Source organism: Nelumbo nucifera, chromosome 6 (assembly GCF_055504915.1).
Source record: "Nelumbo nucifera cultivar China Antique chromosome 6, China Antique-T2T, whole genome shotgun sequence".
Taxonomy (NCBI): Eukaryota; Viridiplantae; Streptophyta; class Magnoliopsida; order Proteales; family Nelumbonaceae; genus Nelumbo; species Nelumbo nucifera.
In genome coordinates, this window is record NC_142654.1 from 3,144,181 (window position 1) to 3,162,772 (window position 18,592).

An 18,592-nucleotide genomic window follows, 5' to 3' on the forward strand; every position below is an offset into this window, starting at 1 on the left:
AAAGAAAGTCTTGGCCATACGTGGAGAAATGATTGTTTTAACTTGTAGAAAAGAAAAGCCATATTATTATTATTAAGAGAAAGTTTTCGATAGGTACTCTATACTTTAGGCCGAGTGCCAATTTAGTACCCAAACTTTAAAATGTGACAATCTAGTACCCAAACTTTCATTTTGCGACAATCTAATACCCGACTTAACCAACCGTTAAATAGCATGCAAAAAAGCAAAAATGCCCTTCAAGCGTAAACTCCCAACCCTACTCCTTTGTGTAAACTCCCAACCCTACTCCTTTGTGTAAACTCCTAACCTTCCACAATTACATACTTGTTTAACTACTTCACCGATGAAGCACCGGTGGAGAGAGAGAGAGATGCCTCCGCTCTCCCCACCATCCTCACCGAGTAACTTCCCTGCCAACTATACCTGCTCGGCAGCAGCAGCGCCCTTGGTGACAATGAAGAGGACTCCTCGCCTGACGAACACGATGACGGGGAGAATTCCTCCAACATTCCTTCCAACTTCCTCTCTTTTAACCTTGCCATCATCCCCTGCACCAGGGCTTCCAGCAAACCGTTGTAGTCAATGTAAGCCATTAAATCGCCTGCTGAGAGGGTTGAAATTGCCGCTGCGACTGTTTCGTCGCAACTTGCCAGGGTGTATGGGAGATCTCCCCGATTAATTTCCAGCCATCATCTACGATGGCGACAGAGATTTGTGAAGACAAGGAACTGGAGATTAATTCCATAGTGGAATAGGCCAGATCGTGATATCAAATGGCCAGGACTTTAGTGCTGGTGATGTTGAGAGAATCGATTGATTGAGTCGGGATGGGTGAAAAGAGGCTGATGGAGCTCAAGAGGAATCAAATAACATCCTCTTGGGTGAGCCAGCAGATTCACATCCATTGTGTAGAGTGGGACCAAATGAAGATTTTTGGAGGAGCTTCTTCCTGTTGCTGATTGTACTCTGTATTGGAACTACCAGGTTCTGGGCGCCTTCCATTATAAGCTCAATCACCTCTACTATGCTGAAAATTCAGGAAAAAATATCAAAATTTAGGGAAAAATATAGAGCTTTAATGGGAAAAATATGTACGTTCAAAATAGAGTCCCGGACGACTATGGATTAAATTAAAAGGGAAAATCTGTTAAGAGTTTTCATAGCGAGTATGAAATAACTTAATGAAAAACGTAAAAAAGAACGAGATAAAACCCACCAAATAAACAATTAATGAGATGGTGGCTTAAATTTCATTAAGCAACCTAGAATTCAAAGGGTGAAAATAGAAAATTTAACAAAATAGTAACCATTCCCAGAAGAATTTTCAAGGAAGATATTAAGTAAAATGAAGTAAAGACACAGACAAAGGCATTATAATACTCACGAAATCAAAACAATCAAAGTAAACAATGGAAAATTTGTAAAATTAAATTAGTAAGAAAACAGAATGAAGCTTGGATTTGCTTCCAAATGCGAACCTTGAATGACGCTCTACATGCCTCACTATTTCTACTGGCTTCATGAGAAGAATAGAGACCGGAGATTTAAGCGTAGAGAAGGGTAAGCGAGGTTCTCCTCTTTACAGAGATAGCAGATCACATCAACCATGCAAAGCTTCCCTATATATCGACAATCCTTGAAGTTGATTTTCGCATTTGAGGAGTGATCACAGCTCCAAATGCTGAGAAAGTTGTCACCCGACCGCCTTGAGCATCAACAACGCATCACTGACGGTGGCGGAAATGGAGAGCGACCTCAGTGCCAGCTTTCCAAGGCAGAGGTCGGATACCTCGCGAGCCAACAAGCTAACTACCATGCAAGAGAAGAAGAAACTCTGGACAGAAGCCTTGTAGAAATAAACCCTAAGATGGATGCTGAATGAGACAAACCCTCAAAACGACGAGACTCAACGATGGTGGTGGGAGCCTGGAGGGTGGCATCGTATTGCCGAAGGTGTGGTGTATTTATAGATGGAGTTTACCGGGAATTGGATTAGCTTGGAGACCCTGTTTGCAAGTTAATGCGGTTTAGAGAGCTGTAGGACCCACCTTACCGTTCGGTTCCACATGGAGCCACCTACACACTCGGCCATTGCTGCAAGCATTCTTCAGTGCAGCGAAGAACGTCTGGTTGGTGGTGGATGGAGGCTTTACCTCCATCAAGAGATTTGGGTTCCCATAACCTGATCTTCATTTTCTTGAGAAATAAGATGATGAACAGTGCGTTTGGGCTCTGTTTCATTTTCTTCAAAAAGAAAATGATGAACAATGTGCAAGGGTAATTTTGATATTTTTAAAAGTCTTAGATTGCACATAAAGTCACGTGATATATATAACTGACAGTCCTTAACGGTAGGTACTAGATTGTCACAAAATGAAAATCCGGGTACTAAATTGATACTCGGCCTAAGTACAAAGTACCTATCAGGAATTTTCCCTATTATTAAAAAAATTGTCTTGAATATTGTGTACAAAAATAAAAAAGCTGCAAGTCAACATTAGGCAAAAATAATGCCCAATCCGTTATAGTAAGTATTTATAGGACTTTTAATTATATGGGAAAATTTCATGAATTTTTCAACCATGGAAAGCATCGTATATGAAGTTGTTATTTTGGAAAATAGAAAAGAGTTATACCAATTATTTGATAAAATCATATGAATTTAATTAACTTTTTAGCATTTTATAACCCTTTCGAGATTTATATTTTTTTATATTAGTCAATTATGATCATCATCTTCATCATCATAGGTTTTTTCCATACGTTTGTACCATTTATATGGGGTTGCATGAATTATGTGTTGGCATTATGTTATATTCATTGTCATGTCCACGAATACTTAAATTATATTAATTAAATTTGATATATTTATATAAACTCTGTGAAATAAATGCAGTCAAATTCCCGATTAGTACCCTGTATTTTGAGTTTAGTGCCATTTTGGTTCCTAATTTTTAAAATGTGACAATTTAGTACTCAAACTTTCAAAACGTGACAATCCGGTATCTATCGTTAACTAGCTGTTAATCAGTCGTTAAGTGGCATTGAAAAAGATATAAATGTCCTTTGAGTGTCATCTAATTTTCTTTATCAACCATTCAAACATTGACAAAAAATTAATAATCTCAAATCCTTGTATGTTCCATTCAAACAAATTAGAGTCATGTTTGTGTGGGCATTCTGGTGACCCCAACTTTCTTGAATAGAAGAGGCAAGGATTTGGGACTGCTAATTTTTTGTCAATGTTGGGATTGTTAATAAAGAAAATTAGACGACACTTAAAGGGCATTTGTGTATTTTTCAAATGCTACTTAACGGCTGGTTAGCGGCTACTTAATGATAGGTGTTGGATTGTCATGTTTTGAAAGTTCGGGTACTGAATTGTCGCATTTTAAAGTTTGGAGACCAAAGTGGCACTAGACTCAAAGTAGGTACTAATCGAAAATTTTTCCCTTTATTTTATAAGAATTTTCTGAAATTTAAAACTATGTGTTAAGATGAATGCCGGATCGAAACTTCTGTCATTTAAAGTTGGGTTTGGGTTGGGATTTCACGACTTCAATCTGATTAGAATTGATCTCAAAGACTCAAACCAATTTAACCTGTCCTGACTTGCATCCGTAATACTTTGTTCTTTTGTTTTTGCCTTAATTGCTTGCATCCCTAACCTTAATCCACTTTATCTAGTCTAAGAAGTGAAAAATAGTTTAGTAAAATAAAATGAGGAAACCAGACCAACCCAAACCCTGTCAAAGCTCAACCTAGCTCAGAGCAGATTGGGTAGAGTCAGAGTTATGGTTCGGGGGTTCAATAACTCGAGCTGTGTCGGGATTGATTTTTGCTCGAGTTAACTTAGATCCCCATCCCTAAAATAGTCCCCTGCACCTGTGCAATTTGGTGTGGGGTGGGTTGGGTTTATAGTTAAACTGGGCACAACTATAATAATTTGGTTTAAGGCTCAAGCCTAAATTCAAGTTCAATCCATCCTACCAGGCTCAACTTGGACTGGATTTAAGCTGAAGTTGATCATTCAAGATTGGATGGGCGTATAGGCTCTAATGTGTAAAAATTAATCCTTAACCTATCCGAGCTGTTAGATTGGACTATTTTTATGTATCTACGTGTATATATGTAGTTAAGTTAAATTCTGATTGGTTTTGATGGGATATTTGGTATTTCTTAATTTAAGGATTATCTCCTTTTGTTATTAAAAAATCAGTATTTATAGGGCATTTTAACTATAAAAAAAAAAGATAAATTCTTAAAATAAAAAATGCCAAATGCAGCCAAACACTGCTTCGAGTTTGAATTATCTGAGAATCAAGCCTGATCCGGTCAAAATATATAAAAGAAAAATTGAAGGTTCAGAGAGATAGGAACCAGACGGCTCAAAGATTGAAATTTGAAAATCTAAGTCCAATAAAATTTCGGTTTGGGCTCGAATTGGTTCGCCCAGTGGGCCTGCGGATGTTAAGTCCAAGTCTTGTTGGTGACGGTCAAGGCTGTGACGTATCTGACTGATGAAGAGATTATATCATGTGGTCTCAGCCATTAAGATTCATATTTGACTGGTCTATGGGTCGTTCTATGCTGCTAATTAATAATGGTGATTAGTCATTGCACATTATATCATTTTTGCTTTCATAAGCCAAACCTATAAAATCGGACTTTGTTGAACTGGATCAATTAATTATGATTATGATGCAATAGTTTGCACCTACAGGTACAACTAAACTATCGTCTTGTATATTAATTAAGTAATACTGTCAACAACCAAATCGAAATTAATTGAATATCATGTACACGAAAACAGGGAGAAAGGTTGGGACGGTTGTCTAGACGTGAGACCGAGGCAATTATATTATGATTAAATTTTTTAAACTGCTCTTATGGTTTAGTTAATTGATTAAGTGTACTCTTATTATTTAAAAATTGACCAACACTACTGTTATTATCATTGTTTTCTGACAATTGATTAATACTTTCCTTACCGTTAGCACCCATTAATATTAATAAAAAGATTAAAAAGATGATTTTACTCTTTATTCTTTTTCAAATTTTCAAAATAAAACAAATGAAAGGGGAAAGCATAACACCCCTTAAAGACTTTAGAGACTTGATCATGGGAGATGAAGTCGAGTCTGAGGCAGACGGAGATCCATTCTCAGGGGATGATGACAAAGGGGGTGAATTTGAATTCGATGTGGTTGTGGAAACCCGCAAACTGAGCTCTCCAATAGAAAAATCATCAGAACCATTGCTCTCGAATAGAAAAACCAACAAAAGCAGCTTCACAACATCTACAACGTTTACAGATCCACTGGAGGCAGCATGGTGGAGAACAGTGCTCTTATCCGGGCCATAGTAATGATTTATATCAGCCTCAGACAGAGCAAAGATTAGCTTGAAGACATCAATACTACCATAAGTTGCAGCAACCGAGCCTTTCTGGTGGACATACCAAAGACCAATCTCATTGATAGAAGAGGCACCACTCTCCAACGAACTCTTGAAGCCTTCAACATCATTGTTAGCCGCGAGCTCAAGTAAACTCTATAAAGAATCTTCGGTTTCTATAGTCAGGTGATTCATGCTTTTCATGGGGGTTTTTCTTTCTTCAGAGGATGAAGGAGAAGACGGCCAGAACGAGGTGGACTTTAACCACTTCAATCCACCACACATACTTTGATTGTCTGGAAATCCAACGATTTCCAGATTCTGAAGACATAGACAAGCTAAGCCACGATTAAGCACTCCATTAACTTCACAGATCTCTCTTTTGTTCCAATAAAAACAGTGCTCACATTGTCACTACCATTTGAATGTGATCGACTCACTGTAGGAACAAAACTCCCACTACTATGGATAATACCATCGATTGGAAGAGCGAAAGCAGACCGCTGAAAATGGATTTAAAATCAGTGACTTCATAATCTTCAAAATTGAACAAAAAAACTCCAAAAACGATAACCTTTATGGGGCTCAATTGGAAGTTAATGAAAATCTCCCTCGGCAAAACCCTTGTTTGCATTTGGAAAAAATTGGATGACTCCGATTGGATTCTTCTTCAAACTTTACCAGTCGCGGCCTTTTCCTCTTGATGCTGCAAATGCTCATCAAACCAAGAGTGCCATTGTTAGCCCTAGGAGAGGAGTTGGGTTTTGGACTAAGCGGTCGTTGTGGAAGATGACCGGGCTTGGTAGCTTAACACGGCTTACTTTCTGCGACTGAACACTAAAAGTGTTATGAGCTTATGAATACCACTACCCTGCAACAGGGTTTCTGACCAGAGCGATCTAACTAGAGTGGTGAATAGTAGAGAAAGAGGGAGGGAGAGGATTGAATCAATCAGGAAAAAGAAGGGGAGAGAGAAAGAGGGGGAGGGAGGTGGAGGGTAAAATTGGGTTTTAAAAAAATATATATCACATGCCAATGAATTTTGACAGAATATTAATGGATCTTAACGATAAGAGTAGAGTTAATCAATTATCATAAACATTAAAGATAGTGTTAATCAATTTACAAACAAAATGTATATTTAATCAATTAACTAAACGACAAGGGTAGTTTAAGAAATTTACCCTTACATTATACATACCCACATTGTTATCGCAAATGTAAAGTGGAAAGTGGAAACAGCTTTGAGAAAACAAATGCAAAGTAGAAAATAGAAAGAGGATTGAGTCAACGTTTACAAAAGTATCTTTACTTGGTTTCTTATTCTTACCCAACGTGAGTACGTGACATGTTCGCAACTCCCATTTCTCCTAACTCCCTACTCGAAACTCGAACCAAATAAAGGAATAAAATAGAACTGTGGGGAGACCCTTGTTTTGGAACCTATTTTTCGTTTTTTTTAATAATCGTTAGACGTTAGAATATGTGGAAGAGTGAACAACTGAACTTATTCACGTGATCACGTTGAGCATGCTGCATGCATCTACTGGAAGGAGATAAATGATTCTCACCCGACGGTTCTTTTCCTTATGTGTACTCCGAATCTGTGTGCCAACTGCCAACTGTGGTCCGTTAATTGCCCAAAATTCCAAGATAATGGTCTTTCCTTCCACGACCACGAGGTTCAGTTTCAAGTTCGACAATGCTGCTGTTTTTCTGGACCGTCTGATTGTATAAATGCCTCATCTGATTGTACCATGCCACGTGTAAGCTTGTCCAGCATCTCACGGTGGGACCCACGATGACCATACAGATTCCAGAATATCTCTGCCGCTCAAAAGCTTGCCTAGGTCTAGCTTTTCATCGGTTTCATGGCTCCGGCGGCTCTATCCTAGATTTAACCGGTGGTTTTGTTGCCGCTGCAACAGCAAACAGTGTAAAGACCAATACTACCGGTTAAATATAGGGTTAGGGTTTAAGAACATCATGCGAAATTGCGAACTGGGCGAAGTTCTATAAACCATTTATCCCACCTATTACCATAAATCGTCGAAGCTTCTTCTGGTTTAGCATCGATAGTAGGGTATCGGAAACTTAAAAGTAGAAACAAGGAAAGGAAGAAGTAGACGAATATGTCGATACTGAGGCGCAGAAAAGCCTCTGAAACTGAAAAAGCTTCTAAAGAGGATACTCATAAAGAGACAAAATATAAAGGCGTCGAAGATGAGAAGAAGGATAAGATTTCGAAGAGGAAGGTAGAGGAGAAAAAGAAGAAATGGTCTTGCATCGATAGTTGCTGCTGGTTGATTGGTTGCATCTGCTCGATTGGGTGGTTTCTACTCTTTCTCTATAATGCTATGCCGGCGTCTTTCCCTCAGTATGTGACCGAAGCCATTAACGGACCATTGCCCGATCCACCTGGCGTAAAATTGCAGAAAGAAGGCTTGACAGTGAAGCACCCGGTGGTGTTCGTTCCGGGCATCGTCACCGGCGGACTCGAGCTTTGGGAAGGGCATCAGTGCGCTGATGGGCTGTTCAGAAAACGGCTTTGGGGCGGGACATTTGGAGAAGTCTACAAGAGGTTTTTTTCCTAAACCATTGATCGGTAGCAACTTTAACAAAGTTTGATCAGTGTGGTAGATGACAACATGGTTTTTAATTGTTCGCCAAGTTGTTCCAAGTAATGGTCACCAATTTTATGTTGCAATTTCCACTTTATATCCATTTCACTCTGTTTCTGATTAATTTTGGGTGCTCTCAAATGGAATGTTAGAAACCAGCTAATTCTTTCAAGAAAAAGTTTCTTTAGCTTAAAAATGGCATCTTTGCCAGAGCTTTCAGTTTAACGTAGTTTAAGACATTTTGCTTCTCTCCGGAGTGGGTGATGTGGTCACTGAAATTGATCCTTTTCTGTATTCTCTTTTGGATCCTCCCTAGGTGTCATATTCTTTTCCGAGATGGAGGACTTTTAACTAATTGTTTTGTGGGAGAAGGGCTTTAGACATTACTTAATAGATTGAGTACAAAATCTACAACATGGTGTTCATTTAAAATATAAAGATAATAAAACAATGATTAGAAAGGAAATTGGTGAACTATGTTTCTGCATGCCTTTATCTATGCTGACTTAGGCGGATAGCTGCATATGTTATATGAGTGATGCTAAAATCTTGGGTTGACAAGGGTGACAACTGAGAACACATATTCAAGTGTGAAAGCAATCACTTCGTGCTAAAGATGTTGGTGGGTAGGTCCATATCCAATTCTAGGTAATGACCTAGATAACTGTGAAGTAACCCAACCATATCAGAAATCCTGTATTGGCCAGCACAAGATGAGAGTTTGGAAATGAATGCCATTTATAAGGGCTACTATGGTCAAAATTTGGATCAGTTTATTTGACACATTAGTTTAATGTTTCAAGATCTTCAGTTTTACGGTTCTATTTATTGTGACATTGAGAGAGTTAAAATTTCAACTCCTTTGTGCTCTTCCCTAATTATTGGTAATTTTCTTTATCAATTTCCTAATTCTTGCGATGGTGCTGTTAATTATCTTGTTGCCAATTTGGTTCTTGTACCAAAGATACTCTACTCATGATTGTATTTGTATATGTTTAACTAGCCAGTATTTCTAGGAAGGTGTAACAAGTTGGTTAGTGTAAGGTATCCGGCTGGTTGTAGCAGAGACTTGGGATTGAATCCCATATACATCCAGGTTTGGGGGTTATGGTTTTGGGGAATGGGCTACCCCCCATTGTGTAGCCCAATGGAGCCAAAAGAAAAGAAAAACTAGCCATTCTTTCTATGTGAGGTCAGACAAATTGCATATCTTAGATATGATTGTTGCATAATATTCTCCTTTTTTTTAATTGCTTCATAACTGTGGATATTGTTGCATACAGTGGTTAGTGACATTAGCTTTAATTTTTTCTGTTTTATACATTAAATATATCAAGTTTTTACAGTTTGTATGTTTTCACTTCAAACTTCTGCAGACCCTTATGCTGGGTTGAACACATGTCACTAGACAATGAAACTGGACTTGATCCTTCTGGTATAAGAGTTAGGCCTGTCCCAGGACTTGTGGCAGCAGATTACTTTGCACCTGGCTATTTTGTCTGGGCGGTTCTAATTGCCAATTTGGCCCGCATTGGGTATGAGGAGAAAACCATGTACATGGCTGCATATGACTGGAGGCTCTCATTTCAGAACACTGAGGTATTCTTTTGAGTAATGGTTCTTTTGTACAGGATTTTATCTTCTTTTCCATCATCATGTTGTGCTTTGGGATTTTCACAGCAAACTATATACTTTTTTATATTTTGTACTTAATTGCAGCATTTCTTAAATTTCATTCTTTCTTTTTAATTTTATTTTTTTCCAATTGCTAGTTTGTCTTTTTATACTATAACTTTAAAATATCCCTCCTCCCCAGCAGAAAAGAAAAGGAAAATTTATACAATTCTGTTGAAACTCCATTGACCAGGTGCGAGACCATACCTTGAGCAGGATAAAAAGTAATATAGAACTTATGGTAGCTACAAATGGTGGGAGAAAGGTCGTTGTTATTCCACATTCAATGGGAGTTCTGTATTTTTTACATTTCATGAAGTGGGTTGAGGCACCAGCTCCAATGGGCGGTGGGGGTGGGTCAGATTGGTGTGCTAAGCATATAAAGGCAGTTATGAACATTGGTGGACCATTTTTGGGTGTGCCAAAAGCAGTCTCGGGACTTTTCTCTGCTGAAGCCAAAGATATTGCTGTTGCCAGGTTCTGTTCTGCTTACCTACCATGCAGTTTTTAATATTCTGCAGTTATCTTCAATTCTCATTATGTTTTGCTTTTGGATGATGTTTAAAATTTTGTTAGATACTTGTTTCATAGTGGGGTAATTAAATCTTTAGTCCTAATTTTACATTCTTAAAAGTGTAAAGGCTTATCATTTAATCCAAACAAATCACCATCAATGGGCCTATGATGACATTTTTTACACTGTTTGCAAGGCATGGTTTAAAGTATCGATAGACTCTAATGTATCAGCAGGGGTGTATCGATACTTTTTACCCCACGTGTTTTAATTTTTTTAGTGTTTTTTTCAAGATTTCATTTTACATATGTTTTTTTTTATATTATTTAATAAATAAGAAGTTATTTCCTGAAAACACCTTTAAGCAGGTGTATCGGAAACCCTACAATACAATACCATATGCCTAATATGGGGTGTATCGAATTGATACTTTGAACCTTGTTGCACAGCAATTGAACCAGTGTTTTTGTACTTGCTTTGGGTGGTATCTCCCCCCTTCTTTCTCGTTAATGAAATCAGGCTTATCTTTTTCTTTTCTTTTTTTTAAATGATTTATATTTTTGTTTCACTGTAAACTATACTGGATTTTCTTTTTTCACATGGGCACCGATGAGCTTATGGGACTAGTCATTTATTTAACTGATCCTGTCTTCTTCCTGACATGGTAAGTTTAAAATCTAATCTATTCAAATTTATTAAATGCCTGCTGTTTTTTTCTTTTTTGGTGGCTTTTGCACTTTGATGCCATGCACCTTGCAAGTTGAAGTGGCTAGAAGGGCTAGGGCTAGACCAAAAAGGACATGGTATAAGTTGTAAGAAATGATTTAAGTGCCAATAATTTAACAATGGATATGGCATTAAATGGATGGAATGACGAAACAGGATTCATGTAGTCGACCCTATGTTGTTGCGATAAGGCTTGGATGATAATGATTGTAGCAAAAGTGAAATTTTATTAAAATAAAAGAAAATACTCCCTCTATCACTATGTGTATATACACACACAAACACTCACTTTCACACCCACACTGTCAAACCCCCTTCTGGGAGGTTGAATGTAATTTAAATATTTAAGAGGCAGTTAGCCAAGCCTAGCTACCTCCTAGGGGTGTTGGCATTGTACTGATGTATACTGTCATTTCTTTGTCATATGTATAAAATCCTAAATAGTTACTGATAAAAAAGGATTTTATACTTTCTTGTACTCATAAATAAAGAGCTCATTGTTAACAGACACAATCTCAGACAAAACTCAATATAGATGAGGACACAAGGAGCTGAAGGTACATAGAGATCTCAAATTATCTTTACAGACCATGACTATAGATTCAACTTCGGTTCCAGTTAGAGCATCATAATTACCCTTTTGTAAGAAAAGATTTTTTTTAAAATAAATGTACATTAATCTTTCTGCTGAGTCCTAACTCAGCCATCTGAGATCATCATTATATACAGGATTTACCAATAAAGTAAAATATGAATAAAAAATCTATTACATCAAATGAAATCAAGAGATGACCACAAATCGAATGGAAAGATAACTTAGGCATCTTTCTGAATTCATGATCATTGACCCTATTATTATGCATACTCTTTTTGATGTTTCTATTTTTATCTTCAAATGCTCTTCTATTTCTGTCTTTCCATAAGCCCCAGTAGATTGCAATTGGAATTGTGCTCTAGAAAAGACTTGCTTTCTTGTTCCCATCTAGTTTTGGCTACTTAGAAATAATCTCATTGGAGTTAGATGCTTTATGTCTTATCCTACCTGCCAGCCTTGCATGATACTTCTGAACAAAATTTGCTAACACACCAAGGGCCTTGGCTGTTGTTCATCATCCACGTAGTCCAGATCTGCTACACACAATATCATGTACAACCCCATCAATGACAACATACAAGTATGTAACATGTTTGTGATGTGCAGGTGTAGTGTCTTGTGTATAGGTATGGGTAACAGATCCGGTCTCTTGTTCAAGGGGTCTTTTTTGTTTATAGATGTGTTTATTGCTTCAAATTTTATGATTTTTTTATGACATCATTCTCATTTCTAGGGGTGCAAGTTTTGTTTCCAAGATTACATCGATGCTCATCATTTAGGTACTCCTAGTTTATATTTTCCATCCCTTCATGTGATGATTCTAACTTGTGTTCTAGATGTACTTGCCATCTCTACACTTGATGATTTTTGTTGTACATATCTGTATATTTATTTGACTGTAACATGTTTTGAGATCCCAACCAAATGCTACCCTTGTGCAGGGCTATTGCACCTGTTTTTTTGGACAAGGATGTATTTGGTCTTCAAGCTTTACAGCATTTTATGCAGATGACCCGTACATGGGATTCAACCATGTCAATGATACCAAAAGGCGGAGACACTATCTGGGGTAATATGGACTGGTCTCCAGAGGAAGGTTATGCCTGTAATCCACAAAGACAAAGAAATAATGAAACTCAGGTTGCAGGCCAAAGTGGGACAGAGGGTCTTAGCTATCCAAAAAGAGTGAACTATGGAAGAATCATATCATTTGGGAAAGAGGTGGCAGAGGAACATTCGTCCAAAATCGAGAGGATGGATTTTTGGGTAATTTTCTAGTTTCCACTTTCCACACCCTTACCTGTTTGGATAGAAAGTGGGGTTATAAGATTCTGGGAATTATTTTTGCAATTGGCTAATAATTCTCCTCTCCTCCTTCTATGTTCACCTTGTTTAATTAATAGGATGGTCACTTCAATTTCTAAATATGTAGATAGAGATCAGAATCTAATTATTAAGTGAACTGCTTCAATATTTATTAACATAGAAAAAAATATTTGCTTACAAGTATAATAACTGCCAGGCACCCATTAAAGGCTAATTGGTTGGCTGCAGCCACCTAAGCATCTTGATCCATACATCTTACATATTTCCCCCACACAATTATCTTCTTTGCACTCTTCATTTAGCCAAAGCATTGACTAAACTTTTGCAGCTCAATGAATCCAATTAAATATTGTTCCCATCTGTGCTGCTAATCTTCTTGCTTCTCTCGAAAAGTGTTTTATATTGCAAATTACCTGGGTTTTCATTTCTGATCCATCCCACAACCTCCCTAATTTCCTATATCATTTTCTGTAATTGAAAGAATGAACCTATCTGAGGGGCTAAAAGTTCTACCTTAGTAGAATCTTCATAATCAGTTGCTCCTAAGCGGTCCATTATAACTCTGGACAGGCAATATTTATGATACTGGAAGAATTTTGACCAATCAGACCCCCACCGATTTTTTTTGTTTGATAAATGAAGAATTTATTAATGGAATAAACCACTGTTACAGAATACACTTGGAGAGGTACAAGCTGCAACCTATCCAACCCATCATCATCAAGAACTAAAAAGGATTACAATTGAGCCCAATACAGATTTTCCCTATTTGCCCCTTGCTTGGCTAAACAATCAGCATAGCATTGGCAAATCTCTCTACCCATTGTATTCTGACATCCAAATTCCTCATCAAGCATTTGAATCTTTTAAGTTCATTTTGAAGCACCAAACTGTAGTCTTTGGTTTTTGTAGCCAGTAGCCACCCCACAACCACCTGAGAATCACCTTTTATTAGTAGCTGCTCCACTCCTAGCTGTACAGCAAACTGTACCCCTTGTATTGCAGCTAATAATTCTGCCCTCGTGGAGTCCCCTTCACCCAAAGGACCTGAAAACAGAAAAGTTACAGAACCACTTACTTTCCTTATAACCCCTCCCATCCCAGAAAGATCTGGATTGCCCAGACTACTACCATCAAAATTTAACTTCATGAATCCTTCAGGTGGGGGTACCCAGCTCATGTGCATCTTTGTCTTCAGAGAGGAACTGCTTGCCACTTCTGCCCAATGCCTCCACAGGTCATTAAAAAAGAATTGCTGAAATAAATCTAGAGATTTTAGCGACATTATAGCCCTGTATAGGATACATTCCTTCATATCTTGCTGGCTTCACACCTACTCTTGGATTATTCTGGCATTCCTTTCTTCCCACACTGTCCAAAGCAAGGCTGCTCTTGCAACCCTCCACATTATTCTTCCTCTTTGATGGCGCCAAACAAAGGTAGAAGGGTCAAAAAGCCTGCTTACATCTGCTGGCCTATTCCACCTGCATCCAAAAATCAAGAGTAGTCCCAATCCCACAAATCTGCCGTAACAGTACAGGAAATTAGTAAATGGTTGCAGTCCTCACCAAAGGATTTGCAAAGAGTACACCAATTGGGTGAGATGCAGAAGAGGGCCTTCTCCTTTGTAGATTATCAAAGGTATTTACTTTCCAATGAAACACTTCCCAACAGAAAGCCAAGACCTTAGGGGGAATAGGCTTACACCAAACCTCCTTAAAAGGGAAAGAAAGAAAAGACAGTGGACGACACTGGGCCTTGAAGAAAGAAGCACAAGAAAAATTACTTGAGGCACAAGAGTCCAAAACCTTTTATCTAGTTCTGTGGGATCCAAGCAAACTTTTTCAAGAGAATTCAATAGGCCATTTAGAATTGCAATTTCCTTATTCCTTAGACCTCTTTGGAACCTAAAGTCCCAGACTGGGGTCAAAGGAGATTTCAAAGGGGAACAAAAAGAAGAAACATGCTCTTTCTTATACAGAGAGATAGAGAATAAGGACGAAAAGAGGTCCTTCAAGTTCAACGGAACCTCTTCAACCCAAATGTCTTCCCAAAACAAAACCGAATTACCAGTACACACATCATACCTGAGAAAATTGTTGAGGGAGAATACTGTGGATTGCCTTCCAAGGTGTTGGCGTGTTGCTAAAGTTGCCCGTTGAGAAACCCCAGCATCCCATCCGTTCTCTGAGTGGCCATGAATACTTCCTATCACCTCATACCACAATCTTTCTCTCTCTAATGGCCATCTCCATAGCCATTTCCCCAACAAGGCCATATTCTTTTGCAATAAGTTCCCTAATCCTAGATCTCCCTCTTCTTTACTTCTGCATACCACCTCCCACTTCACCAGGTGATCGTTCCTACTTTCTCCCAGTTCCCAAAGGAAGTCCCTCATCAACTTTTCTAGCTTCTTAGATTTCCTATAGGGAATCCTAAAGATTGACAAAAAATTAGTAGGTAGGTTAGTTAGGGTGGCTCCACCTCTATCGGAAGACCCAGGTAAGTCAAAGGCCAAGAAGCTATAGAACACTCTAAACACCCTGCAATTGCCTCCACCTCTGCAAGTTTAACTCTCAGGTTGGACATACTTTCAAACCTTTTCACCACTGTCTTTAGATTCCTTACCTGCTCAAGGTTCCCTCCACTGAAAACTAAGAAATCATCTACAAATTGAAGATGGGTGACTGACACTCCAACCCTACCTATTTTCCAACCATTTTATGATTGGTTACCGATTTTATGATACCGGTTTTTAAGTATCATGCCTTTCTGATAGCATAGTTGGACTCTTTTGGATAACAACCGTATACCTAAATGCTGAATTCTCCTGGATTCCATGCTGCATCCTTCCCAGCTATTCAGGGTATTGGGAGGGATTACTGGATACATCCTAGCTTCAGGCATTTTAGCACCAAGTAGCCTCTCTCAGACTCCAACTTACAAACAATAACCACTTTATCCTTTTATCTCAGTGTGTTGTTATGTTCGGGGTCTTTTTTATTTTTGCTCATCATTATTTCCTACTAATTTCAAATGATCTTTACCTTTCTCTCTCTTCTCTCTAATGTGTTGTATCATGATTTTGTTGATGTTAGAACATCTATTCTATAATGATAAGCATTTCCTCCTACTGTGGTTTTATTCACTGATCAGGATTGTCAAGTTTGTTTTTCTCCTGTCACATCGTGAAAAAAATATGCATGCCAACTGAGAAAAAAATGTTAACAGAATCCATCCACTTCTCTTGTTGAAGAATATTGTTGGAGTTGATCAGTCAAAGGCAGTTAATGATGAGCTAATATATAAGAATTGATTCTAAATAAGAGGTGTGCTTTAACAAGTCATAACACAACTATTAATGTCACGGGTTTGCTTCACTATCATATCAACATATGTTTCCTTTGGAAAGAAGTCCAGCAATGTATAACTTGAGACTGTTGTGTTGTTGTTGATGGAGCTTTTTTTTTCCTTACTATAATGGGAATATTAGCAGTTGGAAAATTCTGCTGACTGAAATTTGTCATTTAGTTTTACTTAATTACATATTATGATTTATAATAATCGACATCTTCACAGTTTTAGCATTTTGTGCTTAGTTATTTGTTAATGTACAGGATGCTGTTAAGGGTAATAACCTTGGAAATACAACCTGTCGTGATGTATGGACAGAGTACCATGACATGGGCTGGGGAGGTATTAAAGCTGTAGGAGACTATAAAGCTTACACAGCTGGATCAATTTTGGATCTGCTTCATTTTGTTGCTCCAAAGATGATGAAACGTGGAGATGCTCATTTTTCATATGGGATTGCTGAGAATTTGGATGACCCCAAATACAATCACTACAAATATTGGTCAAATCCTTTGGAAACCAAGTCAGTATCTATATGTTATTTTTGTTATTGATTTTAATTTTTGAGAATTCTGTTTTTTCTAGAGATTGGTACTCTACTATTTTTCAACAACATCCCATGAACCACTCAACATCCCATGGGGCGTTGATTGTTGCTCTTATTTTTTAAGATACATTTTTCTGCCTTTTTATTACTGGGAATATGGTTTGCAAAGATTTAGCCTTTTACTGTAGATAGCTCTAGAGACGAGAGAAGTAGACATACCCATTGCTTTGCTTGCATATTCTCGAAGGACGTCAAACAGAGATACATATTTTATATTTAATTGTTGTCCTGGTTCAGGCCAAGATGATGATTAATTGTTCTTCTGGATTGTTTTTGCAGATTACCAAATGCCCCTGACATGGAAATCTATTCAATGTATGGAGTTGGCATTCCCACAGAAAGAGCATATATTTACAAGCTAACCCCTGCTGCTGAATGCTACATACCCTTTCAGATAGATACCTCGGCAGAGGGTGAAAATGAGGGTAGCCGTCTCAAAGGTGGAGTGTTTTCAGTTGATGGAGATGAAACTGTGCCTGTTCTAAGTGCAGGTTTCATGTGTGCAAAAGCTTGGCGTGGGAAATCTAGGTTCAATCCTTCAGGCATTCGGACTTTCATTCGGGAATATGATCATGCTCCTCCAGTCAATCTTTTAGAGGGCCGGGGGACCCAGAGTGGTGCTCATGTTGACATAATGGGAAATTTTGCTCTGATTGAGGATATCATAAGAGTGGCAGCAGGAGCTACAGGAGAAGAGCTGGGGGGTGATCGAGTTTACTCAGACATCTTTAAGTGGTCTGACAGTATCAACTTGCAGCTCTAATCTCAGTTGGTAATACCTAAAGTTTCTCGAGATATATATATATATATATATATATATATATTTACAGCCTAGGACTGCTATTTGCCTGAATTATTCCACCTTATAGTGTCCTGTCGTGTGAGAGCCAAAGTGCAAATGCCCCCTCGTCCTGTCTATTTATGTAGATATTCGTTTGTGTTTGTTCCTTTTTTTCGTTTCTTTTATTTTTGCAGAGAAAAAAAGCTATATTTATGTTATGGTAGTTGCCTGCAGGGGACTTGGATCTTTAATCCTTTGGGAGACGGTAGATGGAGTATCTGAAGAAGACATGCATTTTTCCCTCTTGCCTGGACTTGGAGAGATGAATAAGTTAATTTAGCTGAAGTTCCCAAGTATTGCCATCTTCTACTTGTACGTTATAGGAAAGCATATTCATGAATCGTGAAGTTAAAACGGGAGGGGTGGAAATGAAGGAAACGAAAAAGAAGCAATTAGTGTGGTTTGGAGATTCAGGGATCCTACATCTACTTGGTTTCCTCACCTATTATGTAGTATTTTTTCTTTCATTTTTCATTTCACTAGGAAATTTGTGAATAGTATGAATTATTTACCCCCAAAAAAAGCTGTAATATTGAGATTTATTGTAATTATAGTTTCTAGTGAGTCCTACCTCTGTAATTCTAACTAGTCAGGTGTCAATCGGACGGATTTGGACCAACCTGATCTCGTCGAAAGTGAGCCCCTTATAAATGGATGGGGCCAATCCAGTCCAAATCCAATCCAATCCATTAAAATGTAAATGGAATGGATTGGATCCAATCCAAACCGAATGAAATGTCAAAAATTATATAAAAGCACTTCTAGCATTGAAAAAGCATTTTATTGAAAGTACTCCGAAAAAGTGTTTTTGTAAAAACACTTTTCGATAAGTACTTCCATAGACTTTTATAAAAGTACTTTGTAGAAGTGCTTTTGTAAAAGTATTTTCGTGTAAGTGTTTTTATAAAAGTACTTCGGAAAAGTGTTTTTGTAAAAT

General features: G+C 37.9%; 1 protein-coding gene and 1 pseudogene across 2 annotated transcripts; one reads left to right on the top strand and one right to left on the bottom strand.

The window, feature by feature from the left end:
- Positions 1–332: 332 nt before the first annotated feature.
- Positions 333–1,816, bottom strand: LOC148790553 (CBS domain-containing protein CBSX5 pseudogene; annotated as a pseudogene).
- A 5,417-nt stretch (positions 1,817–7,233) lies between these two features.
- On the top strand, positions 7,234–18,241 carry LOC104609357 (phospholipid:diacylglycerol acyltransferase 1-like). Of its 2 annotated transcripts, none has more exons than XM_010275651.3 (7): positions 7,234–7,978; positions 9,395–9,617; positions 9,886–10,169; positions 12,469–12,793; positions 16,471–16,730; positions 17,094–17,586; positions 17,830–18,241. In XM_010275651.3, exons 1-6 carry the CDS (start codon positions 7,530–7,532, stop codon positions 17,575–17,577), a joined length of 2,025 nt encoding a protein of 674 aa, XP_010273953.1. In that variant the 5' UTR covers positions 7,234–7,529; the 3' UTR covers positions 17,578–17,586; positions 17,830–18,241. The 2 variants fall into 2 exon arrangements, with proteins under 2 accessions (XP_010273953.1, XP_010273954.1); XM_010275652.3 differs by having other exon boundaries at positions 7,237–7,978; positions 17,820–18,241.
- The last annotated feature ends 351 nt before the right edge of the window (positions 18,242–18,592 follow it).